This window comes from Dendropsophus ebraccatus, chromosome 3, assembly GCF_027789765.1.
Source record: "Dendropsophus ebraccatus isolate aDenEbr1 chromosome 3, aDenEbr1.pat, whole genome shotgun sequence".
Lineage (NCBI taxonomy): Eukaryota > Metazoa > Chordata > Amphibia > Anura > Hylidae > Dendropsophus > Dendropsophus ebraccatus.
In genome coordinates, this window is record NC_091456.1 from 188,147,974 (window position 1) to 188,170,167 (window position 22,194).

At 47.0% G+C, this 22,194-nt stretch overlaps 1 protein-coding gene and 1 pseudogene across 1 annotated transcript; both read right to left on the bottom strand.

Moving 5' to 3' along the window:
• Positions 1-22,194, bottom strand: part of LOC138786597 (zinc finger protein 208-like) — a 646,972-nt pseudogene that overhangs the window by 17,015 nt on the left and 607,763 nt on the right.
• On the bottom strand, positions 1,583-20,911 carry LOC138786822 (uncharacterized). Its single transcript, XM_069963888.1, has 4 exons — positions 20,470-20,911; positions 2,598-2,982; positions 2,450-2,511; positions 1,583-2,354 (listed from the first exon to the last, which is right to left on the bottom strand). The coding sequence occupies exons 2-4, from the start codon at positions 2,680-2,682 to the stop codon at positions 1,869-1,871; spliced, it is 633 nt and encodes a 210-aa protein (XP_069819989.1). The 5' UTR covers positions 2,683-2,982; positions 20,470-20,911; the 3' UTR covers positions 1,583-1,868.

Sequence of the window (22,194 nt, forward strand, 5' to 3'; positions counted from 1 at the left end):
GGTGTCCGGAGCTCTGTGCGACCGCATTGGTCGCACATAGCAACGGCCGGCCTGCTCGGGGGGGCCCCTTTAACCAGTGGGCCCGGTGCACGTGCACCATGTGCCCTCTGGTTAAAGCGGCCCTGCGTATACTGCATGCAAGCACATGTACCAGCTGTGTGACCAGTTACCATCACTCCCCCTGTCTCTGTGCCTTAGGCCATGTGCACACTATGTATAACACCGGCCGTTCTGTGACCCAGCCGGATCACAGAGGGGCTGGTTTTACTGAAGATCATCAAGTCGCCACAGTACCGGATGGATGATGTTCATTCCTTCTGAATTTGGGTGCGGGCGCACTCATGTGCGCCCACATCCGGATTCACCGCTGCACACAATGGAGCGTACGGCTGGAGCCACACACTCCATTGCAAGAACTAACAGGTTCTCTGCGGCCGTTATTCAATGAATGAGATGGAGAGATGATGATGAACTATAAAGCATGGGATCCGCATAATCGCTGTACCCTCACCATGCTGTATAAGTCACCTCCCAGTGCCCAGTAGAGGATTACAGCATATGATCAGGGTAGGTGACCTATAAAGCATGGTGCCCCCTGTAATGGTGGACATCACCTAATACCCCCAAACAGCATCTTTGTTGGTGATACTGACCTCCTAATAGAAAATACCCATACCCTTCCCTCAGCAAAGACCCCCTAATACCAGTCACCCCCCACAGTAAGCACCTAGAAACACTGCATACCCACCTCAGCATATATCTACTGTATAATACACACATGCACATTTACACACACACACACAAACACACACACACTTATGCAATTCACACCATACCTTCTGTTTCTGATCTGTCTCCTGGCTACACAGGTCCTTGGAGGCTGTGGAGAGTCAGGACCTCAGAAGACAGAGCTAATGGTGCAGAGGAGGGGGGACAACACACACAGAGGAGGGGGGACAGGGCACTCAGAGGAGGGGGGCACAGGACAGGCAGCACACACAGAGGAGGGGGACAGGAAGCACACACAGAGGGGAGGGGGGCACAGGACAGGCAGCACACACAGAGGAGGGGGACAGGCAGCACACACAGAGGAGGGGGACAGGAAGCACACACAGATGAGGGGGACAGGAAGCACACACAGAGGGGGGCACAGGACAGGCAGCACACACAGAGGAGGGTGGACAGGAGACAGAGCTCTGCAGGGTCAGTTTCCTGGTCTTCTCACTGTTATGACCTCTGCAGGCTGCCCTGCTGAGTCTCCTCCTCCTCCTGCTTCCAGTCCCGACACTCAGGCAGCACACAGTGGAGGAAGCACCGGGATCACAGGGAAACTTTGTAGTATTGTGCATCCTCCACTGTTTGCTTTGCAGATAAGGCAGCCGGGACCCAGATAAGGCAGCAGGAGATAAGGTAACACTGCAGAAATGACTTAACTACAATGACAGGGCAGGATTGTGCCGCCCCCTCAGGGACCTCGGAAGCTGCCGCCTGAGGCAGGATCCTCACTCTGCCTCATGGTAGGAACGGGCCTGGCCTGAAGATTATATTTTCTTGTTTGCTCCTGTGGCTTTTATTGCACTCAATAAAGACATTCGTTTCTGCACCTTCCTTCGCTGAGACAAGTTTCATTGTTTGGATCAAACTGCACCATTTGAGGTGGGTCTCGAGCGGATACTGGTGCGTAGGGGTGAGAGAGCTGACTACAACTGTATTTGATAGTTTATGCAAAGCCAATCCTGGTAGCTGTATCTGCAGAGTGGGTAACATGATCATACATAGTACAAGTACAGACGACAAGATGGTCACTATAAATAGTTACAGCCGATGACTGAGGAGAATGTGTGAGTGTTCTCTGCATTTAGTGGTCACTACTCACCTGGGTGGTTACCTGTAGTGATGTCCTCCTTATACTGCTGATCACTGCCGTATTCTGTCTCTTCTTTAATTTTGTGTATAGCGTTAATACAGTTCAGATCCTTCCCTGTAGTGATGTCCTCCTTATACTGCTCATCACTGCTCACAACTGTCTCTTCTTTCACCCTTATGTCTGTATCAATAACAGGGATCAGATCCTTTCTTCTACTTATGTCCTCCCTATACAGCTCATCACTGCTGTCATCTCTCTTTTCTTCCTTTACCATTATGTCTGTATCATTAATAGGGATCACATCCATTCCTGTAGTGATGTCCTCGTTATACTGCTCATTACTGCTGTCATCTGTCTCTTCTTCTTCTGATGTTAGGTCTCTAGCCTTAATAGAATTCAGATCCTTCCCTGTAGCGATGTCCTCCTTATACTGCTCATCACTGATCACATCTGTCTCTGGAGCATTAATATTGTTCCCATCTTCCCCCTGATTCATAAGATGGAGAGAAATATTGTAAACGTCATCAGACAGTAAGAGAAGTCAGGTGGGATGTACAGATCATAGGGAACATCTCCATCTACCTGATCCTGTGGGAGAAGAGGACGGGGACATCTCTCTGGTGCTGTTCTCTTACTGGATCTGACTGGAGGGAACACATACAGAGACTGAATTCATTCTTTCCATCCAGATAATACAGAGAGGAGGTGTGTATATAGTCCTGTCTATTACCTGCTGATGGGAAGGGCTGCTGATCCTCCAGCATCACATCCTTGTACTGATCCTTGTGTCCTTCTACATACTCCCACTCCTCCATGGAGAAATAGACCGCCACGTCCTGACACCTTATAGGAACCTGACACACACAATGATCACACAGTCATCCCCCCCACCCCTCCAGTGGTGTTACTGTATAATGTCCCAGCATTCCCAGCAGCCACAGTCTCACCTCTCCACTCAGCAGCTCCACCATCTTGTTGGTGACTTCTAGGATCTTCTCTTCCTCCATTTCCTCATGTATCAGGGGCCCCGGGATTGGGCTCAGGGTTCTTCCCCATCCTTCACATCCAGGGGCCCCACAGCGCCCACTAGAGGACTTCTTCACTACTGTGTAATCCTGTGTATGGAGAGACACATTACTATCACTCCATCCATTCCCAGAATCCCTCACCTCCCCAGTCCTATCCATCTGTTATTCCATAGATAAGAATGATGTCATGATGACATCACTCCCAGAATCCCTCACCTCTCCAGTCCTATCCATCTGTTATTCCAGATAAGAATGATGTCATGATGACATCACTCCCAGAATCCCTCACCTCTCCAGTCCTATCCATCTGTTATTCCATAGATAAGAATGATGTCATGATGACATCACTCCCAGAATCCCTCACCTTTCCAGTCCTATCCATCTGTTATTCCATAGATAAGAATGATGTCATGATGACATCACTCCCAGAATCCCTCACCTCCCCAGTCCTATCCATCTGTTATTCCATAGATAAGAATGATGTCATGATGACATCACTCCCAGAACCCCTCACCTCTCCAGTCCTATCCATCTGTTATTCCATAGATAATGATGTCATGATGACATCACTCCCAGAATCCCTCACCTCCCCAGTCCTATCCATCTGTTATTCCATAGATAAGAATGATGTCATGATGACATCACTCCCAGAATCCCTCACCTCTCCAGTCCTATCCATCTGTTATTCCATAGATAAGAATGATGTCATGATGACATCACTCCCAGAATCCCTCACCTCTCCAGTCCTATCCATCTGTTATTCCATAGATAAGAATGATGTCATGATGACATCACTCCCAGAATCCCTCACCTTTCCAGTCCTATCCATCTGTTATTCCATAGATAAGAATGATGTCATGATGACATCACTCCCAGAATCCCTCACCTCCCCAGTCCTATCCATCTGTTATTCCATAGATAAGAATGATGTCATGATGACATCACTCCCAGAATCCCTCACCTCTCCAGTCCTATCCATCTGTTATTCCATAGATAATGATGTCATGATGACATCACTCCCAGAATCCCTCACCTCCCCAGTCCTATCCATCTGTTATTCCATAGATAAGAATGATGTCATCATGACATCACTCCCAGAATCCCTCACCTCTCCAGTCCTATCCATCTGTTATTCCATAGATAAGAATGATGTCATGATGACATCACTCCCAGAATCCCTCACCTCTCCAGTCCTATCCATCTGTTATTCCATAGATAAGAATGATGTCATGATGACATCACTCCCAGAATCCCTCACCTTTCCAGTCCTATCCATCTGTTATTCCATAGATAAGAATGATGTCATGATGACATCACTCCCAGAATCCCTCACCTCCCCAGTCCTATCCATCTGTTATTCCATAGATAAGAATGATGTCATGATGACATCACTCCCAGAATCCCTCACCTCTCCAGTCCTATCCATCTGTTATTCCATAGATAATGATGTCATGATGACATCACTCCCAGAATCCCTCACCTCCCCAGTCCTATCCATCTGTTATTCCATAGATAAGAATGATGTCATGATGACATCACTCCCAGAATCCCTCACCTCTCCAGTCCTATCCATCTGTTATTCCATAGATAAGAATGATGTCATGATGACATCACTCCCAGAATCCCTCACCTCTCCAGTCCTATCCATCTGTTATTCCATAGATAAGAATGATGTCATGATGACATCACTCCCAGAATCCCTCACCTCCCCAGTAAGCAGGAAGAGTATGTGTAGGGTGAGGGTTATTATCCTCTCGGCCATCTTGTCTCTGTCTCTCTCCATGGTTGATGGGTCGGTCTCTTATATAGAAGATATCAGCAGAGGATCCTGGAGAGATGAATAGAAAGTAGAGGATACAATTAAAGATGAGCGAACCTGAACTTTCGGCATTTGATTAGCGGTGGCTGCTGAAGTTGGATAAAGCCCTAAGGCTATGTGGAAAACATGGATATAGTTATTGGCTGTATCCATGTTTTCCAGACAACCTTAGAGCTTTATCCAACTTCAGCAGCTAATCAAATGCTGAACACTCAGGTTCGGACGGACTCAAGCATGCTCGATGTTCGCACATCTCTAGTTATTAATACGTAAAGACGTTTAGGCTCTTGTGATGCGTCAAAGAAAGAGAAAAAAAATTTCATCCTCACAACTAAAAACCGCTCAGACCTGAAGGGGTTAATCCTCCCGCTGTCCCCCAGCTCCTTCCCTCCACCTGCAGAGCTGTACAGGAGCCGTGTGCTTCCCCTGTGCTTCCAGGACCTGCCATGATGTCACAGTCATGTGATCAGTCACATGGAGGAGGAGTCACATGATCAGGGGCTGCTGCTCAGTGTATGCAGGACTCTGCTGTGCTGGATGAGCTGAAGTGATGTGTGTGCAGCAGAGCTGTGTGTGTGTGATGTGTGTGGAGCAGAGCTGTGTATGTGTGTGATGTGTGTGGAGCAGAGCTGTGTGTGTGTTATATATGCCTGCAGCAGAGCCCTGTGTGTAATGTACATGTAGCTGAGCTGTATATGTGTGTAATGTACATGTAGCTGAGCTGTATATGTGTAATGTACATGTAGCTGAGCTGTATATGTGTAATGTACATGTAGCTGAGCTGTATGTGTGTAATGTACATGTAGCTGAGCTGTATATATGTGTAATGTACATGTAGCTGAGCTGTATATGTGTGTAATGTACATGTAGCTGAGCTGTATATGTGTAATGTACATGTAGCTGAGCTGTATATGTGTAATGTACATGTAGCTGAGCTGTATGTGTGTAATGTACATGTAGCTGAGCTGTGTGTAATGTACATGTAGCTGAGCTGTATATGTGTAAGGTACATGTAGCTGAGCTATATATGTGTAATGTACATGTAGCTGAGCTGTATATGTGTAATGTACATGTAGCTGAGCTGTATATGTGTAATGTACATGTAGCTGAGCTGTATGTGTGTAATGTACATGTAGCTGAGCTGTATATGTGTAATGTACATGTAGCTGAGCTGTATATGTGTAATGTACATGTAGCTGAGCTGTATGTGTGTAATGTACATGTAGCTGAGCTGTATGTGTGTAATGTACATGTAGCTGAGCTCTATATATGTGTAATGTACATGTAGCTGAGCTGTATATGTGTAATGTACATGTAGCTGAGATGTATGTGTGTACTGTACATGTAGCTGAGCTCTATATATGTGTAATGTACATGTAGCTGAGCTGTATGTGTGTAATGTACATGTATCTGAGCTGTATATGTGTAATGTACATGTAGCTGAGCTGTATGTGTGTAATGTACATGTAGCTGAGCTGTATGTGTGTAATGTACATGTAGCTGAGCTGTATGTGTGTAATGTACATGTAGCTGAGCTGTATATGTGTAATGTACATGTAGCTGAGCTGTATATGTGTAATGTACATGTAGCTGAGCTGTATATGTGTAATGTACATGTAGCTGAGCTGTATGTGTGTAATGTACATGTAGCTGAGCTGTATGTGTGTGTAATGTACATGTAGCTGAGCTGTATGTGTGTAATGTACAGGGAAGCTGAGCTGTATGTGTACACAGTAGAGCTGTATATGTGTATTGTACATGTAGCTGAGCTGTATATGTGTAATGTACATGTAGCTGAGCTGTATGTGTGTAATGTACATGTAGCTGAGCTGTATGTGTACACAGTAGAGCTGTATATGTGTATTGTACATGTAGCTGAGCTGCATGTGTACCTCCTTTCGTGACATCACCCCTGCATTTCTGCAAAATACTAGTAACTGTATCCGCGCTCTCTAACACTATGACCGCTCTCTTTCTCAAACTTAATCTCTCTAAAACTGAACTTCTTGTATTCCCTCCCTCTAACTAACCTAAACCTGACATATCTCTCAGTCTGTGGTACTAGCATAACTCCTGTGCATCAGGCTCGATGTCTGGGGGTTATGCTGGACTCTGATCTATCTCTCACTCCCTATATCCAAGCTCTTGCAGCTCCTGTCACCTACATTTCAAAAACATCTCCAGAATCTGCCCATTTCTCACCACTGACACAGCTCAGACTCTTACTGTCCCCCTGATCCTTCCCGTCTTGACTACTGTAACTCCCTACTAATCGTCTTCCTTTCTCTAAGCTCTCCTCTCTCCAGTCTATCCTAAATGCAGCAGCCAGACTCATCTTCCTCTCCAGCCGTTACACTGACGTTTCCCCTCTGTGCCAGTCACTGCACTGGTTACCTATTAAATACAGAATACAGTTCAGACTCCTCACTCTCACCCATAAAGCTCTCCACAACTCTGCCCCTCCATACATCTCCTCCCTCATCTCCACCTCCCATCCTTCCCGTGCTCTACGTTCTGCTAATGATCTTACACTAACATCTTCCATAATCAGAACCTCTCACTCCGGTCTCCAGGACTTCTCTCGTGCTGCACCAGTTCTCTGGAACTCCCTACCCAAAGAGCTCAGGCTTATTTCCAACTACCACAGTTTCAAGCATGTCCTGAAGACTCATCTCCTCAGGCTTATAACTTTCCCCAATCTCGTCTACCTCTCTGCTTTCCCTTCTCCATCCTCTCTATATCCTCTTTGGTGCCATGTACTTTCTACCTGAAAAGAGACAATGGGGTGTGACTGGCTCGCCCAATCACCTTCAGGCACTTTGCGACTATGTATAATGACTGGAACACTGGCAAAATAAAGCACTTACTGCCTCGTGTCACCTCAAGTCATCCTAGTTTGTACACTCTCGTGAGCGGGTCTGTAACTGTTTGTATCATATCCTATTTTATTTTACTTATTTATTGTAGAATGTAATATATATATATATATATATATATATATATATATATATATATATACTGTTTTGTACTAAAATATATTTTTTTAAAAGCGCTGCGGAATCTGTTGGCGCTAAACAAATAAATATAATAATCATGGACTCTCTGTGGACTGTCTAGAGGTCTGCAGGTCGACCCTAATGGACACTACTTGCTATGTGCTAGAGGAACTCTATCGAGAAACAGGAACTTTTTTGGCTGAATTCACACGTTCCATCTTCTGTCCGAGCAACACAGTGAATGTCTGTCCTGGAGTGTTTCCCTGCACGGCATCATGTATCAATATCAGCCCAGGAGCAGGGAAACTGTTTGAATCGCCCGAACTATTAAACTATCACATTCCTGATCTCGCGCAGTAAACGGCGTAAACGCAAAACTCCACCAATGTGTAAAATTACCGATTTTTGGTCACATAAAATCCAGAAAAATTGTAATAAAAAGTGACCAAAAAGTCGCATATATGTAAGCAAGGTACCGATAGAATGTACAGAGCATGGCGCACCTCAGACGGGCCCATAGACCAAAGGATAAAAGCGTTATAAATAGGGATGGTCCGAACCTAGTTCGGTTCGGGTTCTTACGAACCCGAACCCTCGGTAATGATTCCCGCTGTCTGCCCGCTCCGTGGAGCGGGCGGATCCAGCGGGAGGACCGCCTGGAAGACTGGGATACAGCCATATCCATAGGCTGTATCCCAGTTCTCAGGGCGTTACACCCGCTGTATCCGCCCGCTCCACGGAGTGGCCAGACAGCGGGAATCATTACCGAAGGTTCGGGTTCATACCTAGTTATGGGACCATCGCTAGTTATAAGGATGGGAATAGAGACATTTTAAGGAACTTTTATTTTTAAGAAAAAAGTTAAAAATGTTTAAAAGTCATCAAATAAAATAAAAGTTATACAAGTTACATATCATTGTAATCGTACTGACTTCAGGAACATATATAACATGTCAGTTTTACCCTGGAGCGAACGGCACAACCCCCCCCCCCCCCCCCTTCTTTTTATTTTCAATTTCTCTGCATGTATACATTTTTTCTGGTTTCACAGCATATTTTATGCAAAAATTACGTCTGCCACTGCAAAGTACAATTAGTGGCGCAAAAATTAAGGGCTCATCTGGGTCTTTAGGTGGAAAAATGCAAGCGCTATGGCCTTATGTACATGAAAATGAAAATTGGCCGGGTCTCCTAAGGGTTAAAGTATTGTTTTGCCCCCAAAAAGTTATACAAATCCCCAATATACACTTATTGTAGGAAATGCACATAAAGTGCTTTTTTCCTGCACTTACTACTGCATCAAGGCTTCACTTCCTGGATAACATGGTGATGTCACTTCCTGGATAACATGGTGATGTCACTTCCTGGATAACACGGTGATGTCACGACCTGACTCCCAGAGCTGTGCGGCCTGTGGCTGCTGAAGAGGATGATGGCAGGGGGACACTGAGGGACACAGGGCACTGGAGGGACACTGAGCATCCCCCTGCCATCATCCTCTCCAGCAGCCATAATCGTCCCCAATTATCTAGCTGGAAAATGATAGAGAACTTAGGCAATCACTCCTAAGTGTGCGCCAAGACTTATGTGAACTTTGCAATACAGTGGTCTAAGGCCCCTTTCACACGTCCGGAAAAACCACTTGGATTTCCGGACGCATAGGCTTTCATTGGACACGGACACCCTTCCGGAATTTTCCGGAAGGGTGTCCGTTCCGGAAAATAGGACCGGATTTTTTAGAACCTGATGCACATCAGGAAAGCGTCCGGAGTTCCACTCACCCGGACCACCTTCCGCCGCTGCCCCAGATCTGCCCCGGCTTCCTGCTGCCTCTTCGCCCGCCACCTCTTCTGCAGGTACCGCACCGGACCACACCACCCCCCCCTGCCGCGGCCACTCGCGGCACACACATTCCCCCCCCAACCCCCCCCCCGCGGCCACTCGCGGCACCCCCGACCCCCCCCCCCCCCTGCGGCACCGCACCGGACCACATCACCCCCCGCCGCGGCCACTACCGGCACCCCCGCACCCCCACCCCTCCCGGCGACCAGGAGACCAGGACAGGTGAGGTTAAAGCTCCCACCCTGCCTATGCTAACAAGTCATGATGGGAGTTGTACTTCTGCAGCCTGTGGCCATCCAGGTTGCAGAAGTACAACTCCCATCATGTCCTGCAACCTGGGTGACCTCAGACTTCAGAAGTACAACTTCCATCATGACCTGTCAGCCAGGCATGATGGGAGATGTAATTCTGCAAGCTGTGACCATCCAGTTTGCAGAAATACATTTCTGATCGTGTCCTATTTTTCTTCTCATCAGGAAATCCTGAAGGTTTTTCCTGATGGTTTCCTGAAGGTAAAAACGGATTACTGTCAGGAAATCCTGATACTTTCCTGATGACATTTGAGGTCTCCTGATCAGGATTTCCTTAGGCCCCATTCACACGTCCGTGTCAGTTTTTACTGTCAGGAAATCCTGATCAGGAGACCTCAAATGTCATCAGGATAGTATCAGGATTTCTTGACAGTAATCCGTTTTTACCATCAGGAAATCATCAGGAAAAACCTTCAGGATTTCCTGATGAGTAAAAAAAAAGTATTTCCAACAGGGGCATGATGAGAGTTGTACTTCTGCAACCTAGATGGCCACAGGCTGCAGAAGTACAACTCCCATCATGACCTGTCAACAGGGACATGATGAGAGTTGTACTCCTGCAACCTGGATGGCCACAGGCTGCAGAAGTACAACTCCCATCATGGCCTGTTAGCAGGACATGGTGGGAGTTTTAGTATTGGGGGGGGAGAGGGCTGTGTATCTCACCTGTCGGCGGCGGAAGAACAGCGGCGGCAGCTGGTGGGAGTCCCGGGCGGGCGGGTGCAAGCTGCTGCGGACTCGGAGAGGGAGGGGGGGGGAACAGAGGTCGGGGTGGCGGCGGGGTGATGCGATGCGGCGCGGTCATCGGGCGGCGGGATAATGCGATGCGGCGGGGTCATCGGCGGGGTGATGTCATGCGGCGGCGGGGTCATCGGGCGGCAGCGGCGGGGTGATGCGATACGGCGGCGGGGTCATGCGATGCGGGGTCAGCGGGCGGCGGCGTGATGCGATACGGCGCGGGGTCATCGGGCGGCGACGGCGGGGGTGATGCGATGCGGCGCTGCGGGGTCACCGGGCGGCGGCAGCTGATGTCCGGGTGCAGGGATCCCTTGGGTGGTGGCGGCGCGGCGTTCGGGCAGCGGGGGTGCCGGCGGGCTGTCAATCATCCGGAATCACGGGCACTTTCCTGATGTACATCAGGAAAGTGCCCGTGATTCCGGCGCCCCCATAGCCTTCTATGGGGGCGTCCGGGACGGAATTCCGGACAAAAATAGGACATGTCCTATTTTTTCCGGATATATTTTCCGGAACGGACACCCTTCCGGAAAAATCCGGAAGGGTGTCCGTGACCAATTAAAGTCTATGGGTCCGGAAATCCGTCCGGATTTCCTGATAGGAAATCCGGATGGTTTTTCCGGACGTGTGAAGGGGGCCTCAGTTTTTACTGTCAGGAAATCCTGATCAGGAGACCTCAAATGTCATCAGGATAGTATCAGGATTTCCTGATGAGATAATATTGTCTAGTATGCCAACATAAATCACAGGTACCCGTGTACCTGGATGGCCACAGGCTGCAGAACTACAACTCCCATCATGGCCTGTCAGCAAGGCATGATGGGAGTTGTATGTCTGCAACCTGGATGGCCACAGACTGCAGAACTACAATTCCCATCATGGCCTGTCAGCAAGGCATGATGGGAGTTGTAGTTCTGCAGTCTGTGGCCATCCAGGTTGCAGAACTACAATTCCCATCATGGCCTGCCAGCAAGGCATGATGGGAGTTGTACGTCTGCAACCTGGATGGCCACAGACTGCAGAACTACAACTCCCATCATGGCCTGCCAGCAGAGCCATGATGGGAGTTGTACTTCTGCAACCTGGATGGCCACAGGCTGCAGAACTACAACTCCCATCATGGCCTGCCAGCAGAGCATGGTGGGAGTAGTAGTCCTAAGGGGTAATCTCACCTGTCCTGGATCCTGCTCTGTCGGGGCCGCGAGGTTGGGGTACGGGTCCGGGTCAGAGTGCAGTGCTGAGGTCCGGGCAGCGGCGGCGGTCGGAGGTGTGGAGCATCCGGCGGGCGGCCCGGTGGTGAGTTCCGGGGGGGGGGGGGGGGGGGGGCGGTGTTCCGGTGGTGAGCGGCGGCGGCGGCGGGTATGGGTGCGCGGGGTGGTTGTCGGGGGCTAGCGGGTACTGGGGGTTAGGCGGCGGCGGGGGGCGGGGGGGGATCTGCACCGCACTCTGGCCGGCCAGCCCTGTAGTGCCGGGCAGAGTGTGCGGTGCGGTGCGGGGGGGATGGGGGTGTGCGGGTGATCGGACGGCGGCCGGGGCTGGCTCTCTACCAGTCCAGAATCGCGGGCACTTTCCTGATATACATCAGGAAAATGCCCGTGATTCCGGCGCTCCCATAGACTTCTATGGGGGCGTCCGTGCCGGATTTCCGGACGAAAATAGGACAGGATCTAAAAAATCCGGTCCTATTTTCCGGAACGGACACCCTTCCGGAAAAATCCGGAAGGGTGTCCGTGTCTAATGTTAGTCTATGAGTCCGGAAATCCGTCCGGATTTCCTGATAGGAAATCCGGACAGATTTTCCGGACGTGTGAAGGGGGCCTTACAGTAAAAACTGACATGGACGTGTGAATGGGGAAGTGCTTCTCAATTCTAGTCCTCAGGCCTCACCAACAGGTCATGTTTTGAGGATTTCCTTAGTATTTAGTAATTATACTCAGTTCATCAGGTATTAGCACAGGTGATCTTTGTATGGGATATCCTCAAAACATGACCTGATGGTGAGGCCTGAGGACTGGAATTGAGAAGCACTGGTCTAAAGAATGTAGTATACTATGAGACTGTAACGAAAACATAAGAATGGCACCATCTAGTGGTCAGACATGAATATGCAATCCTACACATCAGAATACTTTAGTATAGTAAGGTATAATCAGTATAGTGGTAAGTATCCCTGAGAGTAGCGCCCTAGCATCCAAATTACACAGTCCGAGCAGCATGTTTCTCTATACTGCTAAGGGAGACATAAGATGGCGGCTCAGTAAGCAGAATCACGGACGGGGCCGTCTACAGTACTGGCCGGATGATCTTTCGGCCGCAGAGCTCTGATGCGGGCGCATCAGCACGTGCCCGCATCAGAGCTTACCATAGCCCACTGTGAAGCGAGCGGCCGGAGCCGCTTACTTCACTGTGTGCACTGACAGGACTTTCTGCGGCCGGAATTCACTGAATTCCGGACGCAGAAAAATGACCTGTCAGTTTTTTCCGGCGCCGCATAGATCCCTGCCGGAGCGTATACGATGTGTGTACGCTCCGGCTGGGATCCCATTGAGAGTAAGGTTATGTTCCACCCCGCAAAACTACGGCCGTAGTTTTACATAGTGTGAACATAGCCTAAAGGAGTATTCCCCCCCCAAAAAAAAAAAAAAAATTTTGCATTAATATGTTGCCCACCCGTAGCTTTCCATCTTTCCAATATAAAGTTATTATGGATTCAGCACAGTTTTGCTGTTATCTAGATGCATTCACCTCCATGGAATGCATAGAATCATCAGACCTCAGTCCAACCTGACACGCTCCCTGCTCCTGGCCCCCACCCTCCATATCGGGATCACGTGTCCTCCATCTCTTCTGGTTTCTAACCCTGCGCATTGAAGTGAGGGAGGATACTGACAGCAGCTGCTGATCAGTGTCTTCCGACTCCCCCTCCCCAGGTCACCGCTGTGCCCCCCTGGGATCATACCCCGAGCACCGGCCGCTGCTCTGTCTATGGAGGAAGAGGAAGGATGAGATGAAGCTGGGAAAGGAACCTGACTAACCCCCCCACGAATCACCCACGGCATTCCCCTACCGAGACTCTTGCGCGGCACATATTTACACCCCCCCCCCCCCCCCCCCGCAACTCACCAGTGGCTCGCAGCAATTCCCCCCCCCCCACACCTGGGCACACGACTCTGCTATTGCACTCGCCCAACTCTGCTACTCCACTCGCACAACTCTGCTATTCCACTCGCACAACTCTGCTAATGCACTCACTCAGCTCTGCCGCTCAATGTCACTATCAGAACTCTGCTATGTCACACTCAACTCTGATATGCAACTCACTCAACTTTGCTATATCTTGTGGATATCAGCTCTGCTACATCATGGACCAATCAGATATAAGCATTCCATGATGGGAGATGTAGTTTTCTGGTCGGCGCCATGTTGGATATAGTTCGGCTTGTTTTTTTAAAAAACTTGTAACTATGGAACGGAAGCAGCTAGAAAGACGGGAGACGGCTCAACATTCTCGGGGACCTGGTGAGTTAAATCAGCTAGGATTGGGAACATTTTATTTTTTAAGCTCTTGGGGGGGGAAAACCCCTTTAAGTCGGTGCTTCACCACAGGGAATGTGGCCCTTGTCCTCTGGAGGTCAGCAGAAAAGTCAGGGAATATGGAGACTTGGGCCCCATTGTAGGTAAGGTCTTGCAGCTGTCGGGCCAGCCGGTGTACAACGTCATTACAGTTTAACATACGGGCTAGGAGTGGTCTCGGCCCCAGGTGGTGGTTGTCTGGTCGGGACTCTATGGGCCGTTCAATATCAAAAGCCCCAGAGAACTGAGCATTTGGGAACAAATCCTTAAGCCACTTTTCAGCAAAGGCTCCAGGGTCTGTCCCTTCTGTGCGCTCAGAGAGGCCAATGATGCTCAGGTTGTTGCGCCTCAGGTGGTTCTCTAAGTCCTTGTTCTAGACTCCCACGCCCCAAGTTTTCATTTTCTTTTACAGTATTTACTGCATTCTGAACATTAAAATGACTTCTCCCCTTTGTGAGTTTTTTGATAATTATAAAGACCTGATCTGTGAGCAAAACATTTCCCACATTCTAAGCATGAAAATGGCTTCTCTCCTGTGTGAGTTCTTAGATGTTCAACAAGATTTGATTTCAAAATTTGATTTCAAAATAAAACATTTTCCACATTCTGAACATGAAAATGGTTTCTCCCCTGTGTGAATTTTTTGATGTTCAACAAGTTTTGCTTTCTGAGAAAAACACTTCCCACATTCTGAACATGAAAATGGCTTTTCCTCTGTGTGAATTTTTTGATGTGTAGTAAAATTTCTTTTCAAAGCAAAAGGTTTCTCGCATTCTGAACATGAAAACTGCTTTTCTGCCTCGCGAATTGTTTTATGGCAAAGAAGACTTGATTTGAGTCTAAAACATTTCCCACATTCTGGACATAAAAATGGCTTCTCCCCTATGTGAATTTTTTGATGTTAAAGAAGTGCTGATTTCCTAATAAAACATTTCTCACATTCTGAACATAAAAATGGCTTCTCCCCTGTGTGAATTTCTTGATGTTTAGTAAGATCTGATTTCTGAAAAAAAACATTTCCCACATTCTGAACATGAAAATAGCTTCTCCCCTGCATGAATTTTTTGATGCAAAATAAGATTTCCTTTATAAAGAAAACGTTTCTCACATTCTGAACATGAAAATGGCTTTTCCCCTGTATGATATTTCTGAAGGGAAATAAGACTTTTTTTTTCTAAGCAAAATGTTTCTCACATTCTGAACATGAAAACGGCTTCCCTGCCCTGTGAATTGTTTTATGGCAAAGAAGATTTGATTTGTGTTTAAAACATTTCCCACATTCTTAACATAAAAATGGCTTTTCTTCTGTGTGACTTTTTTGATGTTTATCAAGATCTGATTTCTGTGTAAAATATTTCCCACATTCTGAACATACAAATGGTTTCTCTCCTGTGTGAATTTTTTGATGTTCAGTAAGATCTGATTTCTGTGAAAAACATTTCCCACATTCTGAACATGAAAAAGATGGGACTTGTATAACAGGATGAGATGAGAGATCTCTGGTGTGAGGGGCTGAGGGTGTATCTGGGATAGTGGACGGCTTCTCATATGCAGCAAATTATATGGGAAAATTAAGTCTGCCATGGTGTCACAAAAAAATAAGGGATCGTGTAGGTCTGTAAGTGAAAAAATGCAAGTGCTATGACCTTTTAAAGACGAAAAGGAAAAAGCAAAAGTGCAAAAATGAAAATTGACTCCATCCTCAATCCCTTCATGTCAGCAATCTATATATATATATATATATCTGTTCCTGACAGTGAGGGGTTTGATGTGTGTGGTACCGCTGCAGTGAGAACGGTCCCACACACATCAGTGTCCAGGGAGCCGAGGATGATGTCATTAAACCCTTAAGGGTGCGTTCACACGTACAGGATCTGCAGCAGATTTGATGGCGCAGATTTGAAGTTGCAGATTCAATGCAAAGTAACTGTGGGCCATCAAATCTGCCACAGATCTGCTGCAGATCCTGTACGTGTGAACGCACCCTAAACATTGTGATCTATAGCGATCACGTCGTTTAAGGTAGTCAGTGAGAGGACAAGCCCCTGTCACGGACTGATCAGGACCCCCATAGCCATGCTGCTGGGGTCCCGATCGCTTGTACCGACGAGTGGGGGTAATTCACTTACCTCTGTTCTGTCGGATCGGCGATCCGTGTATAGAGTCTGCTCTCAGGCAGGGTCTCTGCACAGATCACCGATAACACTGATCTATGCTATGCTATGGCATAGCATAGATCAGTATATGCAATCTAATAATTGCATGTTTTAAAGTGAATAAAAGTTTTAAAAGAAACGTTTTTAAAAGTATTACCCCCCCTCCCATAAAAGTTTAATGTACCTCCATACCCATTATAAAAATATTTAAAAAAACAATTCAATAATAAACATATTATATATCATAGTGTGCAGAATTGTCCGTTCTATTAAAATATAAAATTATTATTCACACACGGTAAACAGCGTAAAAGAAAAAGAAACAGCAGGATTGCTGATTTTTTTTTAAAATCATATATCAGAAAAAAAAAAAATTATCAAAACTTTTCTTTTACACCAATATGATATTATTAAAAACTAGAGATCATGGCACAAAAATTACACCCCAACCAGCCCTGTAGGTGGAAAAATAAAAGCGTTATGGCTCTTAGAAGGCGGGGAAGAAGAATGCATTAATTTGACCCAGGCATCAATGGGCTCGGTCTTGAAGGGGTTAAGCTTCGGATGAGTAGAATCTCTAATAAAAACGTCTCCTCTCCTGTGTAACTTTGCTGATGTTCGCATTGATTTCACAATAAATCATTTCCCACAATGAGAGCATGAAAACTGCGTCAGTGCTGTGTGAATATTTTAATATTTAATAAGACTTGCTTTCGAAAGTATAACATTTACTACATTATGAACATGAATTTTAAATTTTGGACAAGGCTTCACTTCGCCTTGAAACACTTCTCACATTCTGGGCATGAAAATAACTTCTCCCCTGTGTGCATCCTCTGAGGTTTAACAAAACTTGTGCTATAATTTCAAAGTTTCCACAATCATTACAAGAATACGGCATCACCCATGTAAGTTCTGGTTTTCTTTTACATTTACTGCATTCTGAACATTAAGATGACTTCTCCCCTATGTGAGTTCTTTGATGATTAATAAGAGTTGATCTCTGAGCAAAACATTTTCCACATTTTAAGCACAAAAATGGCTTCTCCCCTGTGTGCGTTTTTTGATGTTCAACAAGATTTGGTTTCCGAGCAAAACACTTCCCACATTCTAAACACGAAAAAGGCTTCTCCCCTGTGTGAGTTCTTTGATGTTCAACGAGTTTGGCTTTCCGAGCAAAACACCTGCCACATTCTGAACACAAAAATGGCTTCTCTCCCGTGTGAGTTCTTTGATGTTCAACAAGTTTTGTTTTCTTAGCAAAACATTTTCCACATTCTGAACATGAAAACGGCTTCTGTGCCCCATGAATTGTTTTATGGTAATGAAAAGTTGATTTGAGTCTAAACAATTTCCCACATTCTGAACATAAAAATGGCTTCTCCCCTGTGTGAATTTTTTGATGTTGAAGAAGAGTTGATTTCTGTGTAAAACATTTCCCGCATTCTGAACATGAAAATGGCTTCTCCCCTGTGTGAATTTTTTGATGATGAAGAAGATTTGATTTCTGTGTAAAACATTTCCCGCAATCTGAACATGAAAAAGATGGGACTTGTATAACAGGATGAGATGAGAGATCTTTGCTGTGAGGGGCTGAGGGTGTATCTGGGATAGTGGACGGCTCCTCATATGTATCTTGTGTGATATGATCCTCTGAGGAGATCTGATGTCCCCCTGAGCTCCTGGTAGAATCATCTGCAAAGGAGAAAACACCATTTCTCTTATTTCCCAGTAATAGAAGCTTAAACATATTGCAGACATGGAAAGTTACTCTTTTTTATGTAACATAATAAGAATGATCAGATCTGTTCCCATCCACATGAAGTGTCAGGGAGAAGAATCTAGAACCTGGAGGCCGGGGAGATGACGTCCTTAGTAGAAACGTAATGGAAACTCTTCTCAAATAAATAACAGGACTACTGACTCCCTACATACCGATAACATGTTAGAAAGACAGCGATCAGACAATAATCGGTTCTTCGGCTCTTGTTGTCTTTATTACATGGAACGATAATCAGGTGAATCTGCAGATTATCACTCCGTGTAATAGAGCCCTAATGGTGCGTTTACATAGACAGATTTATCTGACAGATTTTTGAAGCCAAAGCCAGGAATGGATTAGAAAAGAGGAGAACTCTTAGTGTTTCCTTTATGACCTGTTCTTTGTTTATAGTCTGTTCCTGGTTTTGGCTTCAAAAATCTGTCAGATAAATCTGTCTGTGTAAATGCACCATAAGTGTCCGTATGTTCATATAGTTCATGCAGGTAACATGTAACTGAGCGTGCATACACAGCACCAGCATGTAGTTCCCGCACAGACTGCCCCAATACTGTATTTGTAGGATGTATAAACGATTGGTTCATATAGTTTATGCAAAGCCGATCCTGGTTGCTGTATCTGCAGAGTGGATAACATGATCATACATAGTACAAGTACATAGACGACAAGATGGTCACTATAAATAGTTACAGCCGGTGACTGAGGAGAATGTGTGACTGTTCTCTGCATTTAGTGGTCACTACTCACCTGGGCGGTTACATGTAGTGATGTCCTCCTTATACTGCTCATCACTGCTCACATCTGTCTCTTCTTTATTTATGTGTATAGTGTTAATACAGTTCAGATCCTTCTCTGTAGTGATGTCTTCCTTATACTGCTCATCACTGCTGTCATCTGTCTCTGGAGCATTAATATTGTTCTCATCTTCCCCCTGATTCATAAGATGTGAGAGAAATATTGTAAAAGTCATCAGACAGTAGGAGAAGTCAGGTGGGATGTACAGATCATAGGGAACATCTCCATCTACCTGATCCTGTGGGAGAAGAGGACGGGGACATCTCTCTGGTGCTGTTCTCTTACTGGATCTGACTGGAGGGAACACATACAGAGACTGAATTCATTCTTTCCATCCAGATAATACAGAGAGGAGGTGTGTATATAGTCCTGTCTATTACCTGCTGATGGGAGGGGCTGCTGATCCTCCAGCATCACATCCTTGTACTGATCCTTGTGTCCTTCTACATACTCCCACTCCTCCATGGAGAAATAGACCGCCACGTCCTGACACCTTATAGGAACCTGACACACACAATGATCACACAGTCATCCCCCCCACCCCCCCAGTGGTGTTACTGTATAATGTCCCAGCATTCCCAGCAGCCACAGTCTCACCTCTCCACTCAGCAGCTCCACCATCTTGTTGGTGACTTCTAGGATCTTCTCTTCCTCCATTTCCTCATGTATCAGGGGCCCCGGGATTGGGCTCAGGGTTCTTCCCCATCCTTCACACCCAGGGGCCCCACAGCGCCCACTAGAGGACTTCTTCACTACTGTGTAATCCTGTGTATGGAGAGACACATTACTATCACTCCATCCATTCCCAGAATCCCTCACCTCTCCAGTCCTATCCATCTGTTATTCCATAGATAAGAATGATGTCATGATGACATCACTCCCAGAATCCCTCACCTCTCCAGTCCTATCCATCTGTTATTCCATAGATAAGAATGATGTCATGATGACATCACTCCCAGAATCCCTCACCTCTCCAGTCCTATCCATCTGTTATTCCATAGATAAGAATGATGTCATGATGACATCATTCCCAGAATCCCTCACCTCTCCAGTCCTATCCATCTGTTATTCCATAGATAAGAATGATGTCATGATGACATCACTCCCAGAATCCCTCACCTCTCCAGTCCTATCCATCTGTTATTCTATAGATAAGAATGATGTCATGATGACATCACTCCCAGAATCCCTCACCTCTCCAGTCCTATCCATCTGTTATTCCATAGATAAGAAAGATGTCATGATGACATCACTCCCAGAATCCCTCACCTCTCCAGTCCTATCCATCTGTTATTCTATAGATAAGAATGATGTCATGATGACATCACTCCCAAAATCCCTCACCTCCCCAGTCCTATCCATCTGTTATTCCATAGATAAGAATGATGTCATGATGACATCACTCCCAGAATCCCTCACCTCTCCAGTCCTATCCATCTGTTATTCCATAGATAAGAATGATGTCATGATGACATCACTCCCAGAATCCCTCCTCTCCAGTCCTATCCATCTGTTATTCCATAGATAAGAATGATGTCATGATGACATCACTCCCAGAATCCCTCACCTCCCCAGTAAGCAGGAAGAGTATGTGTAGGGTGAGGGTTATTATCCTGTCGGCCATCTTGTCTCTGTCTCTCTCCATGGTTGATGGGTCGGTCTCTTATATAGAAGATATCAGCAGAGGATCCTGGAGAGATGAATAGAAAGCAGAGGATATAATGTATAATAAAGAATGGGAAGAAAAAGTACAACAAACCCGACACAGCGATAGGAAGAGACAAGTTATGAATGTGTAAAGACGTTGAATAAAAAAAAAAAAAAAAGAAACTTTATCCTCACAACTGTTAGGGTGAGAGTAAGGGTGGTATTCCACGGGCTAATGGGGCCAAATAAACGAGCGCCATTCTGCTAGATCGGCGCTAGTTTACTGGGCCTATTCCACAGCCCGATTATCGTTAAACAAGGGCTGCAGGGACATCGGTAACAATGTCCTTGCAGCCCTGGCTTAACTAGTATACATTACCTATGCAGGGCTCCTCTTCTCCTGCTTCTCCCGAGTACCGTGCGCTCCTCCTGCGTCAGGGCGGCCTCTCTCAGCTGACAGGCCACACAGCCAATCACTGGCCGGGAACAGGGCCTCTCCTGTATACAGACCACACACCAGTCCTCTCCCCCTGTATACAGACCCCACACACCAGTCCTCTCTCCTGTATACAGACCCCACACACCAGTCCTCTCTCCTGTATACAGACCCCACACACCAGTCCTCTCCCCTGTATACAGACCCCACACACCAGTCCTCTCCCCCTGTATACAGACCACACACACCAGTCCTCTCCCCTGTATACAGACCCCTCACACCAGTCCTCTCCCTCTGTATACAGACCACACACACCAGTCCTCTCCCCCTGTATACAGACCCCACACACCAGTCCTCTCCACCTGTATACAGACCCCCCACACACCAGTCCTCTCCCCCTGTATACAGACCCCCCACACACCAGTCCTCTCCCCCTGTATACAGACCCCCCACACACCAGTCCTCTCCCCCTGTATACAGACCCCCCACACACCAGTCCTCTCCCCCTGTATACAGACCCCACACACCAGTCCTCTCCCCTGTATACAGACCACACACACCAGTCCTCTCCCCCTGTATACAGACCCCACACACCAGTCCTCTCCACCTGTATACAGACCCCCCACACACCAGTCCTCTCCCCCTGTATACAGACCCCCCACACACCAGTCCTCTCCCCCTGTATACAGACCCCCCACACACCAGTCCTCTCCCCCTGTATACAGACCCCCCACACACCAGTCCTCTCCCCCTGTATACAGACCACACACCAGTCCTCTCCCCCTGTATACAGACCCCCCACACACCAGTCCTCTCCCCCTGTATACAGACCCCACACACCAGTCCTCTCCCTCTGTATACAGACCCCACACCAGTCCTCTCCCCCTGTATACAGACCCCACACATCAGTCCTCTCCCCTGTATACAGACCCCACATACCAGTCCTCTCCCCCTGTATACAGACCCCACAAAAACCAGTCCTCTCTCCTGTATACAGACCCCACACACCAGTCCTCTCCCCCTGTATACAGACCACACACACCAGTCCTCTCTCCTGTATACAGACCCCACACACCAGTCCTCTCTCCTGTATACAGACCCCACACACCAGTCCTCTCCCCCTGTATACAGACCCCACACACACCAGTCCTCTCCCCTGTATACAGACCCCACACACCAGTCCTCCCCCTGTATACAGACCCCACACAC